The sequence below is a fragment of the Pan troglodytes genome, chromosome 7 (assembly GCF_028858775.2).
Source record: "Pan troglodytes isolate AG18354 chromosome 7, NHGRI_mPanTro3-v2.0_pri, whole genome shotgun sequence".
Classification (NCBI taxonomy): Eukaryota; Metazoa; Chordata; class Mammalia; order Primates; family Hominidae; genus Pan; species Pan troglodytes.
This window is the reverse complement of record NC_072405.2, coordinates 20,165,663-20,193,656: the sequence shown is the minus strand read 5'-3', so window position 1 is coordinate 20,193,656 and position 27,994 is coordinate 20,165,663. Positions and strand designations below refer to the sequence as shown.

General features: G+C 50.4%; 2 protein-coding genes across 21 annotated transcripts in view; one reads left to right on the top strand and one right to left on the bottom strand.

Moving 5' to 3' along the window:
* Positions 1 to 27,994, top strand: part of LOC112207929 (putative glycosyltransferase ALG1L2) — a 205,815-nt gene that overhangs the window by 57,785 nt on the left and 120,036 nt on the right. For 3 of the 20 annotated variants that reach the window (XM_063816146.1, XM_063816143.1, XM_063816144.1), the window contains one exon: positions 41 to 782. The exons of 6 other annotated variants lie outside the window; for them this stretch is intronic. Coding sequence is in view for 3 of the 14 variants with exons in the window: in XM_063816143.1 (XP_063672213.1) it covers positions 41 to 131 (91 nt within the window). In the remaining 11 variants the exon portion in view is untranslated. 11 more of the 20 variants (XR_010159162.1, XR_010159169.1, XM_063816147.1 and 8 more) reach the window with 9 other exon arrangements.
* LOC129135649 (protein-lysine N-methyltransferase EEF2KMT-like) lies at positions 727 to 13,294 on the bottom strand. The gene is given in 9 exon segments (XM_054656544.2): positions 727 to 1,120; positions 4,533 to 4,682; positions 5,510 to 5,775; positions 5,935 to 6,068; positions 7,303 to 7,404; positions 8,986 to 9,049; positions 9,051 to 9,064; positions 10,957 to 11,019; positions 13,162 to 13,294. Coding segments are annotated over 9 exon segments (990 nt in total). The 5' UTR covers positions 13,258 to 13,294; the 3' UTR covers positions 727 to 1,019.

The window sequence follows — 27,994 nt, the reverse complement described above, 5'->3', positions numbered from 1 at the left end:
TGGGGTGGGGACAGGCAATGAGGTAAGCTCTGCTCTTTAGTATTTTGCAGATGCCTTTCTCAAACTTTCCTGATCCTGCAGGCAAGCTAAACCAGTTCTGGAAGAACCTGCGGGAGTCTCAGCAGCTCTGATGGGATGAGAGCTGGGTGCAGACTGTGCTCCCTTTGGTTATGGACACATAACTCCTGGGCCAGAGGCTAAAACCCCAGGGCCCCTGCTGTCCTTCCCACAGCTTCTTCTTGGAGTCTCAGGGCAAATCCTTTTGAGCAGCGCCTCCCAGTGGCCAGAAGCTGAAATGACGGCAGTGGTGCCACCTGGTGAATGACCCGGGAAGCTGTGGTTGGCCCTGATTTCTTCTTTGGAGTCTCCGAAACGCTTCCTGTCTTCTGTTCTTCACGCCCCATGCCCCTGCTAGCATATTACTGTTCTGTGACTTCCCTGTGACCTCTACAGTACTCCCAATCCTGCATTTGGTCTCCAGGTGTCACCTTTCTTCCATGTTCCTAACACTTTGATTCCTGTCTTGAAAAAAGCACCTGCTGCACCATAAGCCCAGGGATGTGGCAGCTGCAGCGGGCTTAGATTTGTGAGGAACCGAGTGTGTCCGGGGATGTGGCAACTGCAGCGGGCTTGGCTTTGTGAGGAATCGAATGTGTCCAGGGATGTGGCAGCTGCAGCAGGCTTGGTTTTATGAGGAACCGAGTGTGTCCACGTGGGGGAACGTCATAGTTGATACACACGTTTTTATTTGCACAAAGAAAATGCTATTTTTGGAGCCAGAATTTTCATGTCTGATTTATGGTGATTTTCTTAAGAACCAGAACTGCTGGCAGAAAGGGGGCACCCACACGCTTAGATAGCCGATGTCTTATTAGAGGGCAGTTTGTGGTTCCTGATTTGGAATTTAACATTCTCCAAACATTCCAGTCCAATGAAAGTTTTATCCCCTTTCTCATATAAAAATTCTTCCCACGAGAGTGACTTGATTCTCACAATCCCGTTGGAGTCGTGTGTGAGTCCTACAGTGTGAGGTTCAGCATTGCCATCTCCAGGTGCTCTCCGTAGGGAAACAGTTTCTGGTCATGATGAGCTTCCGCTTCCCATCTGATCCCAGCCCAGCCTGGAAACAGAGCACGTGTTTGAGGATGGCGGTGTTTGGGGACAGGACATGTGCGTTTTGTGTGGGGCTGCTAGGACAGGCCTGGCGGGGTGGGGGGTGTCTAAGTCAGTTTACTTGCTTCACAGGTTCCCAGGCCCACCCACGTACCTAGAATTGGCCTCCAGGATGGGACCGGAAATCTGGTTTTGCATAGAAATGGCTAGCAGCAGGCACCATGCCGCTGTCCACTCTCTGCCCGCGTCTGCCCCAGCACTTGGCACAGCAGGACCGAAGCAGAGATCTGAACCCACATCTACCTGGCTGCTCAGTCAACTCACTCTTCACAAAGCTTAGAAAGTGGCCGGGCACACTGGCTCATGCCTGTAATCCCAACACTTTGGGAGGCCAACGCCGGCGGATCACTTGAGGTCAGGTGTTCGAGACCAGCCTGGCCAACATGGTGAAACCCCATCTCTACAAAAATACAAAAATTAGCCAGGCACGATGGCGGGTGCCTGTAATCCCAGCTACTTGGGAGGCTGAGGCGGGAGAATTGCTTGAACCCAGGAGGCGGAGGTTGCAGTGAGCCGAGATTGTGCCACTGCATTCCAGCCTGAGTGACAGAGTGAGACTCCATCTCAAAACACACACACACACAGACACAGACACACACAGACACACACACACACAAAAGCTTAGAAGGGGCTGATGTTCTCATAAGCACAGATGTCTGAAGAGCCATTAGCCAGAATGATTCTTTTTTTTTTTTTTTTTTTCTGAGATACGATCTTGTTCTGTCACCCAGACTGGAGTGCAGTGGCACAGTCATTGCTCACCACAGCCTCAACTCCTGGGCTCTAGCAATCCTCCCACTTCCTGAGTAGCTGGGATGACAGGTGCATGCTACCATGCCAGTATTTTTTTTATTTTGTAGAGATGGGGTCCTGAACGCATGGCCTCAAGTGATGCTCCTTCCTCAGCCTCTTTTATTATTATTTTTTAGATTGAGTTTTACGCTGTTCCCCAGGCTGGAGTGCAGTGGCGCAATCTCAGCTCACTTCAACGCCTCCCAGGTTCAAGTGATTCTCCTGCCTCAGCCTCCCGAGTAGCTGGGATTATAGGTGTGCACCACCACGCCTGGCTAATTTTTGTGTTTTCAGTAGAGGTGGGGTTTCACCGAGTTGGCCAGGCTGGTCTTGAACTCTTGACCTCAGGTGATCTGCTCACCTCTGCCTCCCAAAGCCTCAGCCTCTTACAGGGTTGGGATTAGAGGCATGAGACACTGTGACCTGGGATGATTTTCAATCACGGTTTTTTGTTACGAGTGGAAAATGCGTATTTATAAAAATGAAGTAGTATAGACATGAACGTGTAGCAATCTCTATAATCCTGCAATCCAAGGATGGCACCTGTTAACGTGTATATCAGGGATGTCCAATCTTTTGGCCTACATGCGCTACATTGGAAGAAGAAGAATCGCCTTGGGCCACCCATAAAATACAGTAAAGCTAGCAATAACTGATGAGCTAAAAGAAAAAAAATCACAAAAAATCCTCATATTGTTTTAAGAAAGTTTACAGATTTGTTTTGGGCCACAGGTTGGACAAGCCTGCTATATATATGTTCTAGGTTTTCCCCTATAGGTATACCTTTGTGAAAATGATTATTTTGATACATTTTTTTTTAGATGAAGTCATGCTATGTTGCTCAAGGTGGCCACAAACTCCTGGGCTTAAGTCATCCTCCCGCCTCAGCCTCCTGAGTAGTTGGAATATAGGTACTCATAACCACGTGTGGGTGATTATTATTAGTTTTTAAACAAAAATGGGGCTGGGCGCAGTAGCTCAAGCCCGTATTCCTACCACTTTGGGAGGCTGAGGCAGCAGATCACTTGAGGTCAGGAGTTCAAGATCAGCCTGACCAACATGGAGAAACCTCGACTCTACAAAAAATACAAAAATTAGCCAGGCGTGGTAGCACGCACCTGTAGTCCCAGCTACTCAGGAGGCTGAGATGGGAGGATAGCTTGAACCTGGGAGGTGGGAGGCTGCAGTGGGCCGAGATGGCTCCACTGCACTCCAGCCTGGGCAATACAAAGCCAGACTCTGTCTCAAAAAAAAAAAAAATAAATAAAAAAAAATAAAAAATAAAGGTTGGTGGGGGCTTATACTATGTGTTCTGCTTGGCACTGTTTTTTTTTCACTTAAAAGATATTGCAGGTTTTTTTTCACGTAAGTATCCGAAAAAAGACTTCCTTTTTTTTTTTTTTTTTCTTTTTTTCTTTTTTGAGACAGGGTCTCGCTCTGTTGCCCACGCTGGTGTGCAGTGGTGAGATCAGGGCTCACTGCAGCCTCCACCTCATGGGCTCAAGCCATCCTCCCACCTCAGCCTCCCGAGTAGCTGGGACTACAGGCGTGTGCAACCACATCTGGCTAGTTTCTGTATGTTTTGTGAAGATGGGGTCCCACTATGTGGCCCAGGTTGGTCTTGAACACCTGGGGTCAAGTAGCCCTCCTGCCTTAGCCTCCTAAAGTGCTGGGATGACAGGTCTGAGCCCCGCGCCCAGCCAGCCTCCTGTGTTAGGTTGTGCGGGACTCTGTCGTGGAACCCAGTATGCCTTCGTGTGTTGGCTTGTTTGTTGACTCTGTAGTTCACGGGCTGCCCCACATGGACAGGCACTGGGTCGTCCGTGTCTCTGTGTGCAGGCAGAGGCTGCTGCGGGTGCATCTGTGCACATGGCTGCCAGGAGGGGCTGTGCTCAGGGGGAGCTGGGGCAGAGGCTGGTGGCAATGGGGGGCTTGGGTGTAGTGTAGAGGCACGAGAGCCACGTGGTCTGGGTGCAGTCTGTGGGAGCTCGGGGGTCGCTTGGCCTCTGTGTGTCCTAGTGTTTTTGTCGGTGAGATGGGACAATGACAGCACACTTTCACAGGTGCCGGGGGCTGACCAATGTCAGGTCTCAGGACAGTGGCTGGCCCATTAGGGGGCCCGTTCCCCTTCTCTATAGTCACCCTGCTCGTCTTCCATCAACTAGGTGCTCAGGACAGTGGCGTGGAGGATCCGCCTGTACAGCCTGTGCTCCAGCATCCTGCAGGCCACAGCTGTGTCCAGCCCTGACCCCAACTGCCCCTCCCGCCACCTCCATTTTACAGATGAGGAAACCGAGGCCCAAGGGCTTAGAGAACCCTGCTCTGAAGCACATAGTAGGGCTGCTGGGCTCAGACCCTCCCTGCCTGTGCTGACCTGCCCTCCTCCTGCCGCAAGCCCCCAACGCCCCGAGCCCACCCTGCTCACCGGCCTCTGCCCGAGTTCCCCGTATGGTGTGGGAGTGTGGGGCATCCTAGCTTTTCCCCGGCACCCAGTTCTTTCACTTTCACTGGAGTCCTGCAGGGACAGCTCGGGGACCATGCAGGCCCGGGTGGGCGTCGGGGCTCACCTAGCTCCGTGGTGAACAGCTGGCACGTCTCTGGGTTGCGGACGGTAAAGGCCATGTAGACCTCAGGAGCCCGCTTGTGCTCTTGGCAGGCAGCCAGCCTCCGCAGAACCCCGACCAGTGACACGATGGCTTCTGGGCAATACAGCAAGTCTACGGTGAAAGCTTCAGGTTACTGAAAGGGACAAGTGGAAAGTTCCAGTTCATGCTGACCTCAGCAGCAGGGCGAGGCCAGAGAGGCAGCGGTCCTATGAGACTATTAGATGCCACTTGACCATTTGGGCCATTAGACGGAAAGGCAATTACTTGGGTGAAAAAGGAGAACCCTTAGTAGAGAAAGCTGCAAAAGACCAAAGCAAAAGAAAAAAATCTCCAGACTCACTGGTGTTCCTTAAAAAACCAGCTCTGGTTCTCGGCCTATCTAGGGGGCTTTGAATGACAGAAAGCCTGACCCTGCCGTGAACTTCGTGTTTCAGGTGTCTGCCGATTGGTCTGCTGGCTTGCAGGGGTGGGCCTGTGTCCCTGGCCACCGCTGGACCTGTGGGTTTCAGGGCTGGGACCCAGGACCACAGGCAGAGCTCTGTTCCACCAGAGAGGGGACTGAGTGTGCTGTCAGGGGTGAGGGGATTTTGGTGGCCCAGCCAAACACCACCTTCTCTCAAGGGCCCTGTCCTCATCCCAGAACTGGTTGTTTTCCTCCTGTGGTCTCTGAAGGACACAGGGCATGGCTCTGGGACACAGCCATGTGGTGACGACTGTAACGGGAGTATGCCTGTCTCCAACAAGAGGGCTGTGGCTTGAAGGTCACCTTAAGAGGCACCCCTGTCCTTTGATGCCACCCTGGAGGCCCAGAGTAACTCTTCTGGAAGCCCCATCATGTCCATGCCCGACAGGGTCCATTGTTCCCTTTTCCCAGAGCCAAGAGCTGGGTAGAGCTGCAAGGACACCGCCTGCACAGGATGCCCGGGGCTGGGCATTACCTGCTGCAATGACAACATCTGGCTGGAAGGCAGAGAGCTGATGGACCGTCGCTACGTCCCAGTCCAGCTGGGCCACTGTCACCCTGGGGCTGTGTAAGTTGGCAGTGATGTCTGCCTCTAATGAGAGGCCATTGAGAAGGACATTCCCTCGGAGCTGCTCGAGGAGCCGGCTGTGACAGTCGCTGAAGATGTATGCCCGGGGGTGGCACATCTTGCAGACGGACAGGCCTGTAAGGCCGGCGCCACTGCCAAGCTCTAGGACAGTCCTGGCGGGAGGAAAGGGGACCGTGTCTTCGACTGCACCAGGGTAAGCCTGCCTCGGTGCCCTGCCCTGTGCCCCGAGGTCACCTGTTAGTGAAGGCTGCCGGGTTCTCGATGACCCATTCTGCAAGGTAGACTGCGGCTGCCCTGTGCCCCGAGGTCACCTGTTAGTGAAGGCTACCGGGTTTTCGATGGCCCGTTCTGCAAGGTAGAGGGCGGCATCCCATGTGACCAGGCCTGTGGTACCGTGGGAAATGATGGCTGTGCTCTCGGAGAATGTGACCGACCCTTCCGAGGGCTGCACCAAGAGAGGGCGAGACAGTAAGTCCAGCAATCAGAAAACAAGTGGCTTAGAAGACAAGTAGCCATCCACCACATGGCTGAATAAAGCATGACAGGACCAATCGCCACTCAGCAATGAGAAGCAGCTAACTGTTGACATACCAACAGCTTGCACGGGCCTCAAGGGTGTCACGTGGCATGAAAGACACTCATCTCAGGCCACACAGGATTCTATTCATCGAACATTCCTGAGACAACGGAATTCTGGCGATGGAGCACAGGTCAGTGGTGGCCAGGGGCCAGGTGTGGCTATGAAGGGGTGGCTGCATCGTGATGATTCAATATGCTATGTTTTTCCTTTGTGGTTTTCTGTATCTATGTTTTATCTTATTTTTTTTTTGAGCTCTGTCATACAGGCTGGAGTCAGTGGCATGATCTTTGCTCACTGCAACCTCTGCCTCCTGGGTTCAAGCAATTCTCCAGCCTCAGCTGCCCAAGTAGCTGCAACTACAGGCATGTGCCACCATATCCGGCTAATTTTTGTACTTTTTTTTGGGACAAAGATTCGCTCTCATTGCTGAGGCCGGAGTGCAATAGCGCGATCTTGGCTCACTTCAATCTCCACCTCCCGGGTTCAAGAGATTCTCCTGCCTCAGCCTCCCGAGTAGCTGGGATTACAGGCGCCCACTACCACACTCCGCTAATTTTTGTATTTTTAGTAAAGATGGAGTTTCACCATCTTGGCCAAGCTGGTCTCAAACTCCTGACCTCAGGTGATTCCCCCCGCCTCAGCCTCCCAAAATGCTGGGATTACAGGCATGAGCCACCACGCCTGGCCTAATTTTTGTATTTTTAGTAGAGATAGGGTTTCATCATATTGGCCAGGCTGTTCTCGAACTGCTGACCTCAGATCCACCCGCCTTGGCCTCCAAAAGTGCTGGGATTACAGGCTTGAGCCACCATGTCCAGCCCTGTCAAATATTCTTTGAGGACTGGGCACCAGGTCCTTGTGAGGCAGGTAGTGTGTGTCACCTATTGGACAAATGCCCAACAACCCCACGAGACATGCTGTTGTTGTTGAAGTGCTTGATTTACAGACAGGGAAACTGAGGCTAAAGAAGGTTAATGGACCTCATGTCTAAGACTGCAGAATGGGTGAGTCAGGATTTGAACCCACACCCACGTTTTCACTTTGTCTGTGCAGGAAGGGTATCTGGGCTGTGAGGGGGAGGAGGGTGCCCTTCTCATACCAGCAAATAGCTCCAGTGGCCCAGGGTGCACTCCTTGGCCATCAGGGTCTCCACCAGCGCCTCGTACAGCTCGTCCAAAGGCTCCGTGTGGACAGCCTCGTGCTGCGGGCAAAGAGAGTGAGAGCTTGTTTGCTTTCGTTCTAATCTGTAAAAATGGCCAGATGATTTTCACCAAGTTTAGAGGGGAGATTTGGGATGGAATGGTGTAACACCGGACAGCTGGCGCATAAAATATTCACTTCGTTGGGCGTGGTGGTGTGTGCCGAATAGTCCCAGCTAATCTAGAGGCTGACATGGGAGGACTGCTTGAGCCCAGGAGTTTGAGGACAGCCTGGGCAAGAGACCTTGTCTCTAAAAAAAAATTTCACTTGGTAGGGCAACCTGGAAGGGAGGGCCTTCAACAAGAGGTGTTGAGAGGGTAGGGTTAGGTGTAGTCTAGGGCAGGAGACAAGGATTCCGTGAGAGCTGCCACGTGACCATGACAGAGAGCTCTGTGTTTAGATCAAACACAGAGAGGAGGAAAACAAAAGGTGCTTTTAAGTGAGCCCAGGCAGAACTGTGAGGGCGGCCCATGATGCAGGCTGTGGCTGTCAGCAGGCTGCTTTTCCACAGCTGGCCCCATCCTAGGATTCACAGGGCAGCAGCAGGGTACACTGGGTGACTGCTGCCCTCTCGTGATGGCACAGGGCAGACCTGCTGGAGACTACAGATGCACCCTTTTGGGGAGGACTAGGGAGAAAGCAGGTATTGGAGAAGCAGGGGATTGTTTATTTGCTAAAAGTGTGGCCCTTTCACTCAGCAGGTCTGCTACTGCCTACTAAGGAAAGGCCTCTCGACATCCTCATGTCAAACCCTGCATGTTCGGGCCCATCTTTAAAATCCATCCTAGGCCAGGTGTGGTGGCTCATTCCTGTAATCCCAGCATTTTGGGAGGCTGAGGCAGGCGGATCACCTGAGGTCAGGAGTTCGAGACCAGCCTGGCCAACATGGTGAAACTCTGTCTCTACTAAAAATACAAAAATTAGCCAGGCATGGTGGCATGTGCCTGTAGTCCCAGCTTCTTAGGCACGAGAGTTGCTTGAACCCAGGAGGTAGAGGTTTCAGTGAGCCGAGATTGTGCCACGGTAATCCAGCCTGGGCACCACGGTGAGACTGTCTCAAAAAAGTAAATAAATAAGTAAAAAATAAAATCCATCCTGTATCAGTCAGGAAAGAGCTCATTCCAGCAGGATCAATGCAGAGAATTCACCAGAGGAACTAGTTCCAAAGGTATGGCAAGAGCTAAATCTTCCAACAGGGGCCCGTGGGGCAACCCAGAGACAGACAAGAGCAGGAAACTCCAAACCCTTCGGCGGGCAGGACAGAGGGTGTGAGTGAGGGTTCCAGTGCTGTGGGCTGGACCAGCCTGGTAGGAATGAGAATCCATATGCTAGGAGATGGGGCCCCAGAGAAGCAGCTGCTGTGGAAACCCCAGGAGGCAGAGTGAGGGAGAGACGCTGGCCTCCCCTTCTTCCCGCCCTGCACTGTCTCCCATGGGTCACACTCAGCTGCAGCCAGTTGCCTGGGGAGGCCCCTGCCATGCTGGGGTTTGCAAAGCAGGCCCAGGGCCTGGGAAGGATGGGGGCCCCAGCACGCAGGTGGCTATGCTGTCCGGCTACTGGGTGGACACTGCCCATTACTGACCTTTTTGATGAGTTCTGAGAGAAAGCACCGGGCATACTTGACTGATGGCGGGTGCTTCACACACAGGATGCCTCACAGTCTACGGCAAAGAACAGAACGTTGGTTGCTTGAGAGCCCGTCTTAAGTCTCCTATGAGCTTCAAGCCAATACAGCAGAGGGCAAACTCCAGGCTAGCCGATCCCTCAGCAAAGATGTAGATGGACACGGCGTTCTGGCCCCACGCATCTGCAGTTTGTCTTAAGATATAAGTCATTTCCTAAAGATGCTTCCACTGCAGTGGCACAGGCTATGGCAGCATTTCTAATGCCCATTCTGAGCAGGAACACAGGGCATGTGGGCCCAAACAACCTCCCTCCCAGGGGAGCCAGTGTAAACCAGGGCTTGCAGTAAGGACAGTCGCCAACTATCTGGCTCTATGGAAGAGGCGGGAAGGCCCACTTGGCAACTGCTCTCTTGGAGCGTGTGTCCCTGGGGACAGGATGGAGGGGAGGGGACACTCAGGGTGACACTCCAGCTAAAGCCGAGAGAAGCCAAGTGCAGGATGAGCAAGTTCCAGGCAGTGGGAACAGCCTGTGCAAGCTCTGAGGTGGCCACGGGCTGGCACTTGGAAAGGAGGGCAGAGGGACTGGTGCAGCAGGAGTGGGGACGGTGGGAAAACAGGAGCCTGGAAGGAGAGGGAGGAGACAGTCCGCAGTGCCTGCTGGCTGGGAGGGATGCAGATTCTGCCCAAGGGCAGCAAAGTACCCCACGCAATACACAGGCTCTTCATGCTGGTGCTGGTTTTTCATTTTTTCTGACACAGAGTCTCGCTCTGTTGCCCAGGCTGGAGTGCAGTGGCCTGATCGTGGCTCACCGCAGCCTCTGCCTCCTGGGTTCAAGTGATTCTCCTGCCTCAGTCTCCCGAGTACCTGGGAGTATAGGCGTGCACCACCACGCCCAGCTAATTTTTTTTATTTTTAGTAGAGATGGGTTTTTGCCATGTTAGCTAGGCTGGTCTTGAACTCCTGACCTTAGGTGATCCGTCCACCTCAGCCTCCCAATGTCCTGGGATTACAGGTGTGAGCCAGTGCACCCAGCCTTGTGCTGGGTTTTAAAGCAGCTCTCCCTACATCTCATGCTTCACCACCTACGAGAGTGAGGCTCAGGGGGAAACTCAGAGCAAGGTGCGAGATAACTTCAAGTATCTCCATGCTCGAAGCCCTGACCTACTGTATTGCCCTGAAAGTCTTCCCTGCTGTGGCTGCATCTTTTCCACGTGGATAATCTTGGTTCACCTCTAGAACAGGAATTCTTCACCGGGGCTCCTAGGATGGGCTGGGTGGGTGGGGGTGGAGGATGTCTGCCTCCCCTGAGTTTGTATGGAAAATGTATTCTGGTGCACTTCTTTCTGGGAGGGAGTCTATTGCTTTATCTTTTCAGAAGGGCTCATGGCCCTTCGAAGGTGAAGACCCAGGATGCAGGGTGATCTGCACTTGGCCCTCAAGGCCAAGGTCAGCCTGTGGCTGGGCCGGGTGGTGATCCTGGCTCTCACTTGCATGCAGATGCACTTGAGTCCAAACCCCACCCTGGGCAAAGCAGGGGCCCATTTAGGTCTAGAAGAGACAGGAGTGGGCGGGACAGGCCTCATGAATGCAAAAAAGAAAGTCTCTGAGCATCTACCAAATGCTAGAAGCTGTTTTGCACCTGTCATCTCTGTTTTTGCTGTGGATGGTTTAAAAAACATTCCGTAGATTTCCCCCCTCTTGCAGATTTTTGTATATTCTGATGTCTTTGTCTAAGTCATAGATAGAAAACGAAAGCTTAGGAGCTGTCGGAGGTGCTGACACCCTCCTGAAGTGCTGACTCAATGGTTTTGTTCTTTGAAGAGGGCTGTTTTTAAAGGGTACAAGCACACCTGTGCTGCTTCTCTCAGGTCTTCCGGAGAGCTTCAGGAGGCAGGGTCATGAGTCCCAGGGACTCTGGGATTCTTACCTTCTGCAAAATATCCTGCAGCAGCTCAGAATCTGATGAGTCTCTTAACTTTGCCTCTAAGCTCTGTGTGGACGGGAGAGAGAGAAATCTCAAGCGCCCATTCACAGGAACATTAAACACGCAATAGAGTGTGTTGGCAAAGCTCTATGTGATCCCTCCCTGGGGACGTGGAGCCAGTTGGAAGTGGAAGCCACAGCGGCTGAAAGCCTGACCTTCAGATGTCGCAGGATGCACCTGGATGAGTCACAGGAAGAAGGCTGACTCTTGGTCACATTAGTCCTGGCTACTCAGCTGCCACCCAGGTCATGGGCCAGCTCCCTGGTTACACTGGTCAGCCAGGAATTACCAGGGCAGCCATGGCACCAAGGTTTGATGGGCTTGCCACCTGAGTTTAAGTGGAAATGCAGAATGTGCCCATACCAGCCTGGGTTACATTGTCCTCTTACAGGGGCCTCAAGCCCAGCAGCGAGCTTTGGCTCCCGAGTTAGGCAGACTGTCTCGGCTGGTATGTGACACATGGCAAGGCACTTCATTGCTTCAGAGCTCCTTCTATGCCATAAAAGGCCCTACAAGACCTGCTGCTAATCCCCCTCTCTGGCCTGTTGTCCCTCACCTCTGGCCCACCCTGCTCACTCCACTCCAGCCACACTGGCTGCCTTGCTATTGTTCCTCAACCACAACTGGCTTATTTCCACAACAGGGCCTTTGCATATCCTGTTCCCCAAACCCTTCCCATGGCTGGCTGCTTCACCACTCAGGCCCCAGTTCAAATGCCACCTCTTTGGGGAAGGCTTCCCTGATTCCCTGACTTTGGTGACACTTCTCCCCAGTTGCTCCATTCACCATTTCCCTGTTTTCTTGGCTTTAAAGCCACTCTCATCTGGTCTTTTCTTGTTTATTCATTTATTTGTTTATTCTCTGGCTCTCCCATGCAAGCAGAGCCTCATCTATCATGGGTACTGCTGATCCATGGTGCCTGGCTCACGGAAGGCATTTATTAAACATTTTGAGACGGAATAAAACACTAGCTAACACCGACATGCATTTACCATGAGCCAGGCACTGATCCACAGGCTTTTGTACTCAACGCTGACAACAACCCTAAGAGGTAGGTATCATTATATCCCCCATTTTATTAATAAGAAAACAATAGCACAGAGAGATGCAGTCACTTGCCCAAGGTCACACAGGGCCAGGGGTTGGGCCAGGATTCGAAGCAGGCAGGCTGTCTCCTGGGTCTGAACTCTCAACTACTTCACCATAATCAAACAATCCCTCTGGTCAAATGTGAGTGATAGTAATAGTACACACCTCGTGGGTGTTGAGGGTGAGCCCAAGTTAGCATTCAGTGTGGGCATGTGAACAATTATAGTCAATATTGAATGGAGACCTATGATGCTTTTATGAAGGTTTCTATTTTGGGTTAAAAATGCACAAATTTCTCCTGACTGGAAATGATCTCTGAGTGCTAAATATTTCATGTCAATGGAATAACGCAAATGATTAAGCAACACCCCATAAAATGGGGCAGACCCAGGGAGGAATATATATCCAAACTGACTCATCCCAGTGAGCTCACTGCACATGAATTCCAAATGGGGCGGGGTGCATTAAGCCCCTCTGCTGGCAGAAGGGAGGCTGCTGCCTGCCATGTGCCTGTGCTGAGAATGGCAGGTCCCCAGGGAGAGGAGAGGCCACCCCCTTCTCTGTCTCTTCCATCACAGGTGTGAAAGCCTCAGCGCATGAGCCGATTGTGTGCAGTGCTCGACATACAGATGAGAACACTGAGGCACGAGGGACAGCCTGTGACCTGGTCACCGTGCTCAGGAGGAGGTGGTTACCTGCGGGCCTGAGGGCGCTGACTTTTTAGAATGGGCGAGCGCAGCTGTGTCCCAGTGACCAGAACGATTACTGCCTTTAAAAAGTCGTGAAAATGATCGTGAACTGTACCCCACACCGAGCGCGCGTCTGCCCCCCAAGGCGGTGGAGACACCCCCAGCTTCCGCCGCCAGCTCGCGGGGCAGAAGGGGTGCGAGCGACTCTGGCCAGGCCCAAGGGACGGGGACCGGTTCTCGCGGTCCTGACCGGGGAGAACCCAGGAACTCACGTGGCCGGAGCGCCGGGGGTTTCAGCACGGAGACCCATCCCGTCTGCCCCTGGACTCCCGCGAGCCCCGCGGGCCTCTCCGCTCGCCCCGCCGCCCACCTGCCAGGGGAAGGAGTGCAGTGTGCGCGCCGCCAGGAAGCGGCGCTCGAAACCCTGCAGCAAGAGTTTGGTCCCCGCGTTCTCCTCGGGCGCCATGACGTGGGCGGGGCCGCAGCGTTGCCAGGAGACCTGGAGGAAGCCGGGCCTGGACTGAAGAGGGGGCGGGCCGAGGGCAGTGCGCGGGGGCAGAGAGGGGGCGGGGCCTGGGGATAGGGTCAGGAGGTGCGTCCTGGGGTCGGACTCTAGGACGGGGCCAAGATGAGCGTTAGGGGGGCGGGGCCTGGGGTAGGGCCAGGATAAGCGACGTCGGGGCAGGTCCTGGGTAGAGTCCAGCTTGGCGGTTCCTGGGGCGTGGCCAGGAGAGGGCGATCCTGGAAGCTGGGCTTCGGAAGCGTCCAGGTTGGTGGCGTCCTGGAGGCGGTGCCTTGAGTGGGGGCAGGATAAGAGTCCTGGAGGCGGGCATTAGGGCGGGGATAAATGCCAATGGGTTCAGGAAGCGGGACTCAGAGCAGAGCCCAGGAGACAGGTCTTAGGGCGGGGCTAAGGCCAGACCCAGAGAAGGTCTCAGGAGGCGGGGCAGGGGCGGGGCGTTGACTATGTCGTAGCACATGGCCAGGCGGTGCGTGGACTCTGGGAGGCGAAGCTTAGGACGGGCCCACGTGGGGAGGAGCCCAGGGTCCGGGAAGCGGGGACGAGTCCGGGCTGGGCTGCGCTCAGGAGGCGGGCCCTCGGAGGCGGAGCTTAGGGAGGGGCCGGTGTCGGGAGGGACCCAGGGACTGGGAGGCCGGTCGGGGCTGGGCTCGGGGGCCGAGACCTAGCTGGGCTTGGGGCGGGGCCGAGACGGAGCGAGGGGTCCAGGGTGTGGGAAACGGGGAGGGATTTGAGGAGGGGATCGGAATGTGACTCAAGTTCGGGAGGCGTTACCTGCGGAGGGTTTGAGGCAGGCCCAGGAGCGAGCCCATGGTCTTCCGACGCGGGGCCGGGGGCGGGCCCCAGGATCCGGAGCTTCGGGCGGGGCCGAGTCCGGGTTTGGGGCCCGGGAGGCGGGGCCAGTTAGGGCGAGGGTCCCTGGGATCGTCGGGTCAGGCCTTTGGCTAACGTAGGCACTCTCGCAGTTCCTCCGCCTTCGGAAGGTCTTTTTAGCAGGGGCCTTACGGGTGCATGCTTCGGTCCTGGAGGCCTTATCCTAGCCTCCTCTCCATCAGCGCCACCCGTCTGGGGCCCGAAAGGCGGGGCTTTCCCTCTGTCCCCCAGCCTTTGGACTGTCACCAAACAAGCCATTTGTTCATCAAATACTTTTTAAGCGCCTACCATGTGCCTGACAAGGGAGATGTAATGGTGAGAAAAACTAGGTGTGGTCCAGGCCCTTCAGAGGCTCAGGGGCTCGTGGAAGAAGTGGACATTGAAGTACTTATCACACAAATGAGGATAAAAGTACGATAGCGATATCTACCACGAAGGTGAGCAGACAGAGCTAGTGGGGCTTGCAGGAGGAGTTTTGATCTTGCAGGGACAGGAAGGAGGAGTTAGCTCCTGCGGGGTGGGATTGGGGATGGTGGTGATATAGACGTGGGGACAGAGTGGAAAACAACAAAAATATAATTATTTTAGTTCAAAGTTATTGTGTCTTGAGTTGAAAGGCAGGGCAGTTAGCAACACAGTTTAGATTTCAGTACTGCCCCTGAAATCTGAACTGTGTTCAAAGTCTAAAACGTTTACCTTAGCAAATTCCTCATAAAACTCCATTTGGAAGAGTCCCGAGAGCGAATTTGTTAAGTATACTTGCAACAGGTAGATGAGGAGACAGATAAAATCTTATTACCTCTTTCAGATGAGAGGCACTTGAGCCCTGCTCAGCTATGAGAATAAGAGAGGGGAATTAATTCTAATTGAATACACTTGTTCTCTTATAGCTGTTGTTCCACACCAGAACCAAATGAGCGCAAGATCTGACAAAGAAAAAAAAAGATTCATCTTTTATTCCTCCAAACACTTTCATTTAAATCAAGAGGATGGGATGTGGTTATTGCTGTGTTTTTAGACAGAATCAACGGTTTCTGGGTCTGAGATGTTGCATACACCCTCTCAGTCCCTGTATCCTGAGAGGGAGTCACCTGAGAATCCACAGCAAGTCCTAACCAGGGATGGGTCTGGGTGATTAAGGAAGATTGGCTTCAGAACTGGGCCAGGGGCACTGCTTTGCTTTTGCTGTTTTGATCAGCTCTCTGCCTGCAGGAGACAAGGAAAACCAATGGGAACAGGTTAGTTATACTCATAAATCCTGGGCTTATTTTATTAACTCACATAATAGCTATTAATTGTCTTTCCTCCAAGGAGCAAAAGGGCATATACGGTCAATGTCATAGTAAGTAACATTGTATTATGTTATACTAAAATATTAATAAATCTAGGTTGGTTCAGTCTTTCCTGAGTCCACAGATTGGAAGCAGATTGAGGAAGGACACTAGCGGACCACAGAGCTGAGCCATGCACACAGAAGAAATCTTTTTTTCTTTTTTTCTGGAGACGGAGTTTTGCTCTAGTTGTCCAGGCTGGAGTGCAATGGTGCGATCTCGGCTCACTGCAATCTCCACCTCCCAGGTTCAAGCGACTCTCCTGCCTCAGCCTCCCGAGTAGCTGGGATTACAAGCGTGAGCCACCCTGCCAGGCCACTTTTGTATTTTTAGTGGAGACAGGGTTTGAACACCTTGGCCAGGCTGGTCTCAAATTCCTGACCTCAGGTTATCCACCCGCCTCTGCCTCCCAAAGTGCTGGGATTACAGGCGTGACCCACCGCGCCTGGCCAGAAGAAATCTTTATCTTGGTGTGCAGTGTCTGGTGATGGACAAATGTCATCTCTCTTGGATCTGAATCTGGAAGGATCAGGGCACTGAAGGAATTTTTTTTTTTTTTTCAGACAGTCTCCCTCTGTTGCCAGGCTGGAGTGCAGTAGCACGATCTCAGCTCACGGCAACCTCTGTCTCCCGGGCTCAAGCGATTCTCCTGCCTCAGCCTCTCGAGTAGCTGGGACTACAGGCACGCGTCACCACACCCAGCTAATTTTTGTATTTTTAGTAGAGACAGGGTTTTACCATGTTGGCCAGGATGGTCTCAATCTCTTGACATCATGATCCACCTGCCTTGGACTCCAAAAGGGCTGGGATTACAGGTGTGAGCCACCATGCCCGGCCTCACTGAAGGCATTTTTTTAATGTCACGTGGCTCTCACAGGTGCGCTGTGTTCAGGAGCAAGTGAAGATTACGACTGACGCTTAAAAACAAACGTAAAATTCCAGGTGGTGTTGCTATGGGTAGCAGTATTAGGACAAACTGAGTGGTTTCAGTGGCAAGAGTGTGCGTGTACGTGCAAGAACTACAGTCAAGATTCAACTTCTGGCTTTGAGGGTCTCTTTAATAACAGTATCAACAACCTAAGGCAGTTTAACAGTATGGAATGGTTGCCTTTTAGAAGTTAAGCTATGAGCATGGAAGTTCAATCAGTACATTGAAGTTTTTCCTTTATCTCTCCTATGGTTAATGGTTTCTGCAGAAAAGGACCAATTGATTTCTTTCTAAAACGTTGCTTCAGGGTGTAGAGACCTTTATAGGTCATGTTTCAACTTACAGAACATTTTTATAGTTCAAATATAAATTAAGTTCAATATGGACTTTGTAACAGAATTTAAGGTTAAGTAAAATTTCCACTTTCCTTAGGCTGTTTGCAGTGCCCAGCAGGCCCCATGATATCGAGATGGAAGTTATGTTAAAGGAGGAGATTGGTCAGGGATGGGCAGAATAAGGAATATGGGCAGCTCAGGCTAATGATACAATGATTTTAATGTAGAAAGAGGGTCAGGCATGGGATAACGCCTGTAATCCCACTGCCTTTGGAGGCCAAGACAAGAGAATCGCTTGAGGTTAGACCAGCCTGGTCAACAGAGTGAGACCTAACCTGTACAAAAAAAACCACAAAAAAACAAAAAAATTAGTTGGGCATGGTGGTGTGCGCCTGTAGTCTCAGCCACTTGGAAGGCTGAGGTCAGGGGATGCCTTGAGCCCAGGAGTTTGAGGCTGCAGTGAGCTATAATCACATAACTGTACTCCTGCCTGGGTGACAGGATGAGGCCGTGACTCAAAAAAAAATTGAGTCAGGGAAAAAATTTGAAATCTAAATCCTCAGTACCGAGGAATGTGACCTTATTTGGAAATAGGGTCTTTCTAGATGTAATCAAGTAACGATGAGTCATCCTGGATTGGGGGCTGCTGGTGAGGGGGCAGATGCAATGACTGGTGTCCTTATAAAAGAAGAGAATGAGGGCCGGGCATGGTGGCTCATGCCTGTAATCTCAACACACTTTGGGAGGGTGAGGTGGCGGGATCAGTTGAAGTCTGGGGTTCGAGACCAGCCTGGGCAATAATAACAATAAAGCCATTTTAGATTCCAATCCACTGAAAGAAAACTGTCCCTTAGTTAATGTCATGATTATTGGATCCATGAAGTCTTTGAAAATTTAAGCTACAAGGACACTGCTCTCTGAGGTGGTGGAAAGAATACAAAGGATTTAAAGGTCTTTAAGAAAGAGAATGTAGAAAGCGTACTCATTGGAAACAGCAGGATGATGATAATCGTACTGACAGCAATAATAAGCTCAAATATATAGAGCTTACTATGTATCATGAATTGTTCTGAATGCTTTATATATATATGTTACCTCGTTTACCCTCACGGCAGCCCAGTAAAGGCGCCATTCCCCATTTTACAGCTGGGGAAACTGAGTTACAGAGCTTTTCTGCACTGAGTCATCAGGGGCAAATTGTAGATCAGGTAATTGAACCCAAGCAATCTAGTTCCAGAGCCAAATAGATGTATTTTTTATGGTATAAATACATATACATACACTTTTAGGGGAAGGGTGGGTGTAGGATGGGATGAGGATTCTGGGTAATTGCTTGGTAAATGGCAAATACCTTTCTTGTCTGTCCCTCTTTTCAAATGATAAAGTAATTTCAATTGCAACACTTTTTTTTTTTTTTTTTTTTTGAGACAAGGTCTAGCTGGAGTACAGTGATGCAGTCATAGCCCACTGCAGCCTCAAATTCCTGGGCTCAAGCGATCCACCCACATCAGCTTCCCAAGTAGTTGGGACTACAGGCCCACACTACTATGCCCAGCTAATTATTTTAATTTTTATAGATATGGCAGGTGGGGGTGGGGCTGTCTTGCTGTGTTGCCCAGGCTGGTCTCGAACTCTTGACCTCAAGTGAACCTCCTGCCTCAGCCCCACAAAGCTCTGGAATTATAGGTGTGAGCCACTGTGGCTGGCTACAATGCTATTTATTTATATTTTAGACCAACACATATTCTAGCATCTAAGAAATGTGATGCTCTCTGTACATTGAAGAGCTGGTCTAATATTTGGCCTGGGGCATACAGAAATTGCCTGTCTGCTCCGCTCTGGTTGAAGAAACCAGTCGGACTGTCTCTGAGGCTATGGAGCAGTCCATCAAGAATGAAAGCCCTCTGCCAGGCACGTTGGCTCACACCTGTAATACCAGCACTTTGGGAGGTCGAGGCAGGTGGATCACTTGAAGTCAGGAGTTCGACACCAGCATGGCCAACATGGTGAAACCCTGTCTCTACAAAAAATAGAAAAATTAGCTGGGCCTGGTGATGTGTGCCTGCAATCCCAGCTACTCAGGAGGCTGAGGCAGGAGAATCACTTGAACTTGGGAGGCAGAGGTTGCAGTGGGGAGCTGAGATCACATCACTGCATTCCAGCCTGGGTGACAGAGCGAGACTCTCAAAAAAAAAAAAAAAAAAAAAAAAGAATGAATGTCTTCATGATGGCCTCAAGCACGTTGGTCCCTGAAGAGAGTCAAGGAAGGCCCACTTTACTCTGCACTGCAAAGCAGGCAGGTGGACTGGAATCTGAGAAGTGGATTCAGTGAGAGGCATTGACCCAAAGGATTTTCTGCCTAATGGTCGGTCCAGCAGAAGATTAAACTGAGCACATCATCCTGTTCCCTCAAACCATCTGGTTGGTCAGTGGGGAATGTTCTTGTCTCGTTAAATGTCCTCATGCTACTGTCAAGATATCCTGTTACAAAACGTCATAAACCAGGTTTACAAATAGGTCAGGTGACTGTGGAATTTCTCCTTGGCAAGGCCTTAGCTATGGGATTGCGATTGGTGTGCAATAATCACAGTGTTCCAGGCCACTTGAGGGATAAAATATACCTTAGGTGATAAACTGTTGTATTTTAATGTGAATATTTCCACCAACATTAAACACTAACCCCATGAGTTTTCTCATACCTGTTACACTCTGGAGTTGCAACAAGCTAACATGAACCAAGTTGCAAACATAATTATCGCATTTGGCTCCTATTCACAGCAAAGGTTCTTCAAGCTGTACCGGGGGCAGTCTTCCCTCACATGAGGTTTATAGCATCATTTATTTAATTATGTATTTATTTTTTGAGACGGTGTTTCGCTCTGTCGCCCAGGCTGGAGTGCAATGGTGCGATCTTGGCTCACTACAACCTCCGCCCCCCGGGGTTCAAGCGATTCTCCTGCCTCAGCCTCCCGAGTAGCTGGGATTATAGGCACCCGCCACCACACCCGACTAATTTTTGTATTTTCGGTAGAGACGGGATTTCACCATGTTGACCGCGCTGGTCTCAAACTCCTGACTTCAGGTGATCCACCCACCTCAGCCTCCCAAAATGTTGGGATTACTGGCGTGAGCCACAGCGCCCGGCTATAGCATCATTTAAACTTTGTTTCTGCCATGAATTGTTAGTTGGTAGTTAACAAGATATAGACCACCTCATTTATGTCTCACAGTTAGCATTGGTTTTTGTGTTTTCTTTAGGCTTGTTTTTTAATTGTTTTTAAAACTGTGAAACAATTTCTTGTTCTGTTGCTGAGGCCAGAGTGCAGTGACACAATCTTGGCTCACTGCAGCCTCAACCTCCTGGGCTCAAGCAATCCTCCCACTTTAGCCTCCTGAGTAGCTGGGACTACAAACATGAGCCACTACCGATGGCTAATTTTTAATTTTTAATTTTTTTTTTTTTTTTTTTGAAATGGAGTTTCTCTCTGTCGCCCAGCAGGTTGGAGTGCAGTGGCGTAATCTCGGCTCACTGCAACCTCCACCTCTCGACTTCAAGCGATTCTTCTGCCTCAGGCTCGGCACCCACCACCATGCCTGGCTAATTTTAAAAAATATTTTTAGTAGTGACAGGGTTTCACCATGTTGGCCAGCCTGGTCTTGAACTCCTGACCTCAAGTGATCCACCTACCTCAGCCTCCCAAAGTGCTGGGATTACAGGCGTGAGCCACCACGCCAAGCCTAATTTTTAAATTTTTTGTAGAGACCAGGTTTTGCCATGTTGTGTAGGCTGGTCTTGAACTCCTGGGCTCAAGTGATCCTTCTGCCTTGGCCTCTCAAAATGCTGGGATTACAGGCATGGCCCTTATGTCTGGCCCTTAAAGCTGCTTTTTAATAACAGCTTTATTGAAAGATAATTTACATACAATACAATTTACCCATTTAAAGTGTATCATTTGACCGGGCATGGTAGCTCACACTTGTAATCCCAGTGCTTTGGGAGGTTGAAGTGGGAGGATCACTTGAACCCAAGAGTTTGAGATGAGCCCGAGCAACATGGCAAAACCCTGTCTCGACCAAAAATACAAAAAAATTAGCTGGGCATGGTGGTGTGTGTCTGTAGTCCCAGCTACTCAGGAGGCTGAAGTGAGCGGATGGTTTGAGCCTGGAAGGTGGAGGGTGCAGTGAGATGAGATTGCACCACTGCACTCCAGCCTGGGCAACAGAGCCAGACCCTGTCTCTAAATAAATAAATAAAGTGTCTAATTCAGCGGTTTTTAATATATTCACAGAGTTCTGCAGCCATCATCACCATCAATTTTAGAAATTTTAATTACCCCAGAAGAAACCCTGTATCCATTAGCAGTCACCCCTTATTTCCCCCTGATTATCCCCACCCCTGGCTCCTGGCAACCATTAATCTACTTTCTGTTTCTTTGGATTTTCATATTCTGGGCATATATATATATATATATATATATATATATATATATGTAGAATCATCTAATATTTGTCTGGCTTCTCTCACTTAGCCCAATGGTTTCAAGGTGTATCCAGGTTGTAGCATGAATCAGCCCTTCATTCCATATTTTGGCTGATTAATGTTCCATCACACGGGTAGACTGTACTTGTTTGCCCATTCGTCTGTTGTTGATAGGCATTTGTGTTGTTGCCACCTTTTGACAATTATGAATAGTTTTGCTACGAGCATCTGTGTGTGTCTTTGTATGAAGAGGCTTGCATGTTTTTTGATATGGGCAAATGAGAACCAGCGGCAGGGGGCCTCTGTCGTGACATTTTTGGTGATCTTCGTGTACTCTGTATAATGATCATCCACTCAGGCTTGGGGGCAGCACTTAACCTTACATTTCTTTCTTTTTTTAAAGTTAGGGTCTCTCTCTCTGCCACCCAGGCCAGAGTGCAGTTGACGCAGGGCAGGGGAGCCCCGAAGTGGAGCATAGTGTGTCCGGAACTGTTGGGTTCTTGGTCTCACTGACTTCAAGAAAGAAGCCGCGGACCCTCGCGGTGAGTGTCACAGTTCTTAAAGGCGGCGTGTCCAGAGTTTGTTCCTTCTGATGCTCGGATGTGTTCAGAGTTTCTTCCTTCTGGTGGTTTTGTGGTCTCGCTGGCTTCAGGAGTGAAGCTGCAGACCTTCAAGGTGAGTGTTACAGCTCTTAAGGTGGCGCGTCTGAAGTTGTTTGTTCCTCCCAGTGGGTTCATAGTCTCGCTGGCTTCAGGAGTGAAGCTGCAGACCTTCGAGGTGAGTGTTACAGCTCATAAAGGCAGTGTGGACCCAAAGAGTGAGCAGCAGCAAGATTTATTGCAAAGAGCAAAAGAACAAAGCTTCCACAGCGTGGAAAGGGACCCCAGTGGGTTGCCACTGCTGGCTGGGGCAGCCTGCTTTTATTCCCTTATCTGGCCCCACCCACATCCTGCTGATTGGTCCATTTTACAGAGAGCCGATTGGTCTGTTTTACAGAGAGCAGATTGGTCTGTTTTGACAGGGTGCTGATTGGTGCATTTACAATCCCTGAGCTAGACAAAAGTTTTCCAAGTCTCTACTAGATAAGCTAGATACAGAGTGTCGATTGGTGCATTCACAAACCCTGAGCTAGGCACAGGGTGCTGATTGGTGTGTTTACAAACATTGAGCTAGGTACAGAGTGCCAATTGGTGTATTTACAATCCCTTAGCTAGACATAAAGGTTCTCAAAGTCCTCACCAGACTCAGGAGCCCAGCTGGCTTCACCAAGTGGATCCCACACGGGGGCCACAGGTGGAGCTGCCTGCCAGTCCCATGTCCTGTGCTGGCACTCCTCAGCCCTTGGGTGCTCAATGGGACTGGGCGCTCTGGAGCAGGGGGCGGTGCTCATAGGGGAGGCTCGGCACTCATCGGGGAGGCTCAGTCCATGCGGGAGCCCACAGCGGGTTTGGGGGAGGCTCAGGCATGGTGGGCTGCATGTCCTGAGCCCTGCCTTGCAGGGAAGCAGCTAAGGCCTGGTGAGAAATTGAGCAAAGCAGCTTCTGGCCCAGGTGCTAAGCCCCCCACTGCCTGGATCCAGTGCAGCCAGCGGGCCACTCCGAGTGCGGGGCCCCGTAAGCCCATGCCCACCCGGAACTCATGCTGGCCCGCAAGCGCCGTGCCTAGCCCCGGTTCCTGCCCGCACCTCTCCCTCTACACCTCCCTGCAAGCTGAGGGAGCCGGCTCCAGCTTCGGCCAGCCCAAGAAGGGGCTTCCACAGTGCAGCGGTGGGCTGAAGGGCTCCTCAAGTGCTACCAAAGTGGGAGCCCAGGCAGAGGAGGTGCCGAGAGAGAGCTCGAGGGCTGCCAGCATGCTGTCACCTCTCAATAGCACGTGAGGGTTCTTGTCTTTACCCAGGAAAGAATTCAAGGGCAAGCCGGAGGTTTAGAAGAAAACAGCTTTATTAAAGAGGCAGCATTACAGCCCTGTGACTGCTCCTGTAGGGCAGGGCTACCCTGGAGGCAGAGAGTAGCGACAGAGAGTTTGCAATCACATTTATACCCACTTTTAATTGCATGCAGATTAAAGGGCAGTTTATGCAGGAATTTCAAGAAAATGGGTAGAAACTTTTGAGTCATTCGGTCATTGCCATGGAAAGGGGCAGTAACTCCCGGGTGCTGCATTGGCAATAGTAAACTCACATGGCACACTGGTGGGCATGTCTGATGGAAAGCTGCTTCTGCCCCAGCCCTGTTTTAGGTAGTCCTCAATTTGGTCTGGTGTCCAAGCCCTGCCTGTGGAGTCAAGTCCTGCCTCCTATCTCACAGTGGTATGATCATGACTCACTGCAGACTCCACACCCCCGGGCTCAAGCAGTTCTCCCACCTCAGCCTCCTGAGTTGCTGGGACCACAGGCACATGCCACTACGCCCAGTTACATTTTTTGCATTTTTTTGTAGAAATGGTGTTTCACTGTGTTGCCTAGGCTAGTCTCAAAATCCTGGGCTCAAGCAATCTACCTACGTTAGCCTCCTAAAGTGCTGGGATTACAGGTGTGAGCCACTGCACGCAGCCCAACCTTACATTTTTAATTTCAAGTCACTTCTCTCTAGGTTTTGATTTCTTCTTTAAAATGGTGGAAGTAAGAGCATCTATTTTATAGGGTTGTTGGGAAGACAAAAATGAAAGAACTGCTACTCAATGTTTAGTGAAGCGCAATGCACAATTTTGAATAATGAAGTTGGTGTTTATGTTTCATTATTTGTTTATTTATTTTTTAGAGACAGGGTCTTGCTCTGTTGCTCATGCTGGAGTGCAGTAGTGCAATCACAGCTTAGTGCAGCCTTGACCTCCTGGGCTCAAGAAATCCTGCCACCTCAGCCTCCTGAGAAGCTGGGACTACAGGCATGCATCGCTATATCTGGCTATTTATTTATTTGTTTGTTTTTTGTAGAGATGGGGTCTCCCTATGTTGCCCGGGCTGGTCTTGAACTCCTGGCCTTAAGCAATCCTCCTGTGTTGGCCTACCAAAACACTGAGTTTACAGTTGTGAACCACCATGGCCAGTCTTATTTGTATTTTTAAATCAGCCTTGTAAAGTTGAGTTGGTCATTAATCTTGTATAACGGTAATTTGGGGCAGCATTGGTTGGGCGGGGGGTGGGGAACATTTAGGACCCTGTGGGCTACAACTCGTAGTGTGTGCACTTATTTTATTTTATTTTATTTTGTTTTGTTTTGTTTTATTATATTATATTATATTATTTTTTTTTTTGAGACAGGGTCTCACTCTGTTTCCCAGACTGGAGTGCAGTATCATGATCTTGGCTCACTGCAACCTCTGCCTCCAAGGTTCAAGCGATTCTCCTGCCTCAGCCTCCAGAGTATCTGGAACTACAGATGCGTGCCACCACACCCGGCTAATTTTTGTATTTTTAGTAGAGATGGGGATTCACCATGTTGGCCAGGCTGGTCTCAAACTCCTGACCTCAGGTGATACACCTGCCTCAGCCTCCCAAGGTGCTGGGATTATAGGCGTGAGCCACAGTGCCCGGCTGTGCACTTATGTTTGATTTTTGCAGAACCACCCTTCCCTAATGGTTGTCTCCTAGATCCAAGGTGACTTTATTCATTTTAGAATGAACTTACCCCATTGATACTGTAACCAGAGTTGGCATACATCACGATTGGCAGAACCCGGTCATGTTTAGCGAGATGGAAGTGTTCTGGAAACTCCTCCTTCTTGTAGATGTGGAGGTGAGGGTATGCATTCTTCAGTGACTGGTAAAGGGCTTCCTCTTGCCCCAATTTGGGCAGGGGCATCCCAAAGCCACCGTAGCCCACAATATCAAACTTGACCAAGTCCCTGAACTTGATGTAGTTGGACAAGGGGATCTTGTTGACATTGGGTCTCTTCTTCACGGTGGTCATCCCACGGTCTCATGTGATGATGACGCTGAGGTGCTCTGCAGGCTGTGCTTCTCAGTGGCTCCCACCAGATACCCGATGGTCCGGTCGATTTGCTGAATCATCAACTTCCTGTTCTCTGCCTGTGGCCCGAATCGATGTCCCATGTTATCTGGCTCTCTGTAGCACAGAGTCACAAAGTCATAGTCTTCCTTGGTGAACCAGTTCATGACGGTATCGATGTTCTCCCTCCGCTCTGTCTCGTTGCTGTTTGGGTGAGTGTAGGACTCCACCAGGGTCTGCTTGACAGCCTCACCCTCGTATTTAGCACCACCCCTGGAATAGTGGAATGATGCCACTTTGTTCCCCTGCAAGTACAAGAAGAAAATTCCATCAGGGCCATTTATCATACCTTTCTCACAATCAACAAAGCTCGACTTGTCTACATCTGTGCCCCATTCCAAAGGCATAGGAAATATGTGGTCTTTGGAGTCAGACAGGGTGGAGTTAGGATTCTGGGCTTCCCCAGGATCTCATAGCATCTACAACACTGTTAGTTACAAGATGTGCTATTATTTTATGCGCTACTAAGCAGAAAAATGTTGCCAACGAGACCGTGACATTCCAGGGATTGTAAGGTATATTCCAACTTCAGAGATGGCAAAATGAAAAATAATTCCTTAGAATAGAGGGAGACGGTAATTTCTGAGTTGGTGGTGGTGAATTTGTGCATGTGTGTTTTTTATATATATACACATATATATATACACACACATATACACATATACATGTATATATATGTGTATGTATATATATACACATATATATACATGTATATATATGTGTGTATATATAGATACATATATATATTTATATATAGTGGTGCAGGGGTACAATCATAGCTCATTGCACCCTTGAACTCCTGGGCTTAACTGATCCTGCCACTTCAGCCTCTTGAGTAGCTGGGGCCACAAGCATGTGCCACCATACCTATTTTTTTTTTTTTTTTTTTTTTGAGACACGGTCTCACTCTGTCACCTAGTTTGGAGTGCAGTGGCACAATCTCAGCTCACTGCAAACTCTGACTCCTGGGTTGAAGCAATTCTTGTGCCTCAGCCTCCCAATAGCTGGGATTATAGACATGTGCCACTATGCCCAGCTAAGTTTTGTATTTTTAGTTGAGACAGAGTTTTGTCGTGTTGGCCAGGCTGGTTTCGAATCCCTGGGCTGAAGTGATCCACTTGCCTTGGCCTCCCAAAGTGCTGGGATTACATGTGTGAGCCACCGCGTCTAGCCCTAATTTTTGTTTTGTTTAATATTTGTAGAGATGAGGTCTCACTAATTTGCCCAGGCTGGTCCTGAACTCCTGGGCACAAGTAATTCTCCTGCCTCAGCCTCTCAAAGTGCTGAGATTACAGGCATGAGACACCGTGCCTGGCTGGTGGTGAGTTTTTAAATCTCCCAGTGTCTCAGTGTTTCAATGTTTCTACCTGTAGGATGCCAAAAAGTAGATGGCATCTTTGTGAGGATTAAGCAGGCTAGCTTTTTATTTTTATTATTTTATTTTTTATTTTTGAAGACAGAATTTCTCTCTTCTCACCCAGGCTGGAGCGCAATGGCGTGATCTTGGCTCACTGCAACCTCTGCCTCCTGGATTGAAGTGGTTCTCCTGCCTCAGCCTCCCAAGTAGCTGGGATTACAAAGCCAGCTAGCTTTAAGATATAGTGTTGGGCATCACATTTTGGCGCGGAGCAGGCACTCTTTTCTTTGCCCCCAGGTGGGACTAAGCCACCACAAGCCTTCCCTGGTGTGTGCAGTGGGTGATGAATGCTTGCCTGCTCAGCCCCCACTTCCTGGTGGCAGGGTCACATTACTCTGACTCCCCCTTGAGCTTCAGTTCGTGCCTGGTTCAAGATGTATTGACTCAACCTGAGGATCCAGAGGTGGGATGTAGCTCTGGCCTGGCCAGAGGACCGAGGATGCTGCATGCCATGGCTACAGCAACTGGTTCAGCTTTGGGCTCATGTCCTAGTCAGAGCCAATGAGATGTAATCTTGGGATATCTGCTGGGCTGTTGGGAAGGGGACAGGATGTCCTGCTCATCCCCATTCCTGATGCTGAGGGATCTGAGAAAATCACTTGTAAAATTTGGGGGTGTTTGGAAGAAGTGGAGACTGATGTCTCTTTCTCTCTACAGACATCTGATCAGCTACAGAGCTTGACTAACCTACCCAGAGGCAGAATGATATGGTGGTTAAAAGTGTGCTCTGGGACGAGATTTTGCCACTGTACTCCAGCCTGGGCGACAGAGTGAGACTCCATCTCAAAAAAAAAAAAAAAAAAAGTGTGCTCTGGGCTGGGTGCGGTGGCTCACAACTGCAATCCCAGCACTTTGGGAGGCTGAGGCAGGAGGATCGCTGGAATTCAGGAGTTTGGGATCAGACCCTATCTCTAGAAAAATATTTTTTAAAAATTAGCTGGGTTGGTGGTGAGTGCCTCTAGTCCCAGCTACTCGGTAGGCTAAGGCGGGAAGATTGCTGGAGCTTGGGAGTTCAAGGCTGCAGTGAGCTATGATCAGGCCACTGCACTCCAGTTTGAGGGACAGAGAGAGACCCCATCTCTCTGAATAACAAAAATGTGTGCTCTGGTGCCGCACTGCCTGGTTAGATCGTTTGTTCACCACTTAGATGCATGTTATATAAATGCTCTCCTCAGTTTCCTCGTCTGTAACTTGGGGATGGTAATGCTGCCCCAATAAGTGGTTATGGGGACTAAATGCATGTGGACATATTGGTAAGTATTCAACAAGCTTGATTTTTCCTGGAGAGGGAGAAAGAGCATGCAGTGAGGTG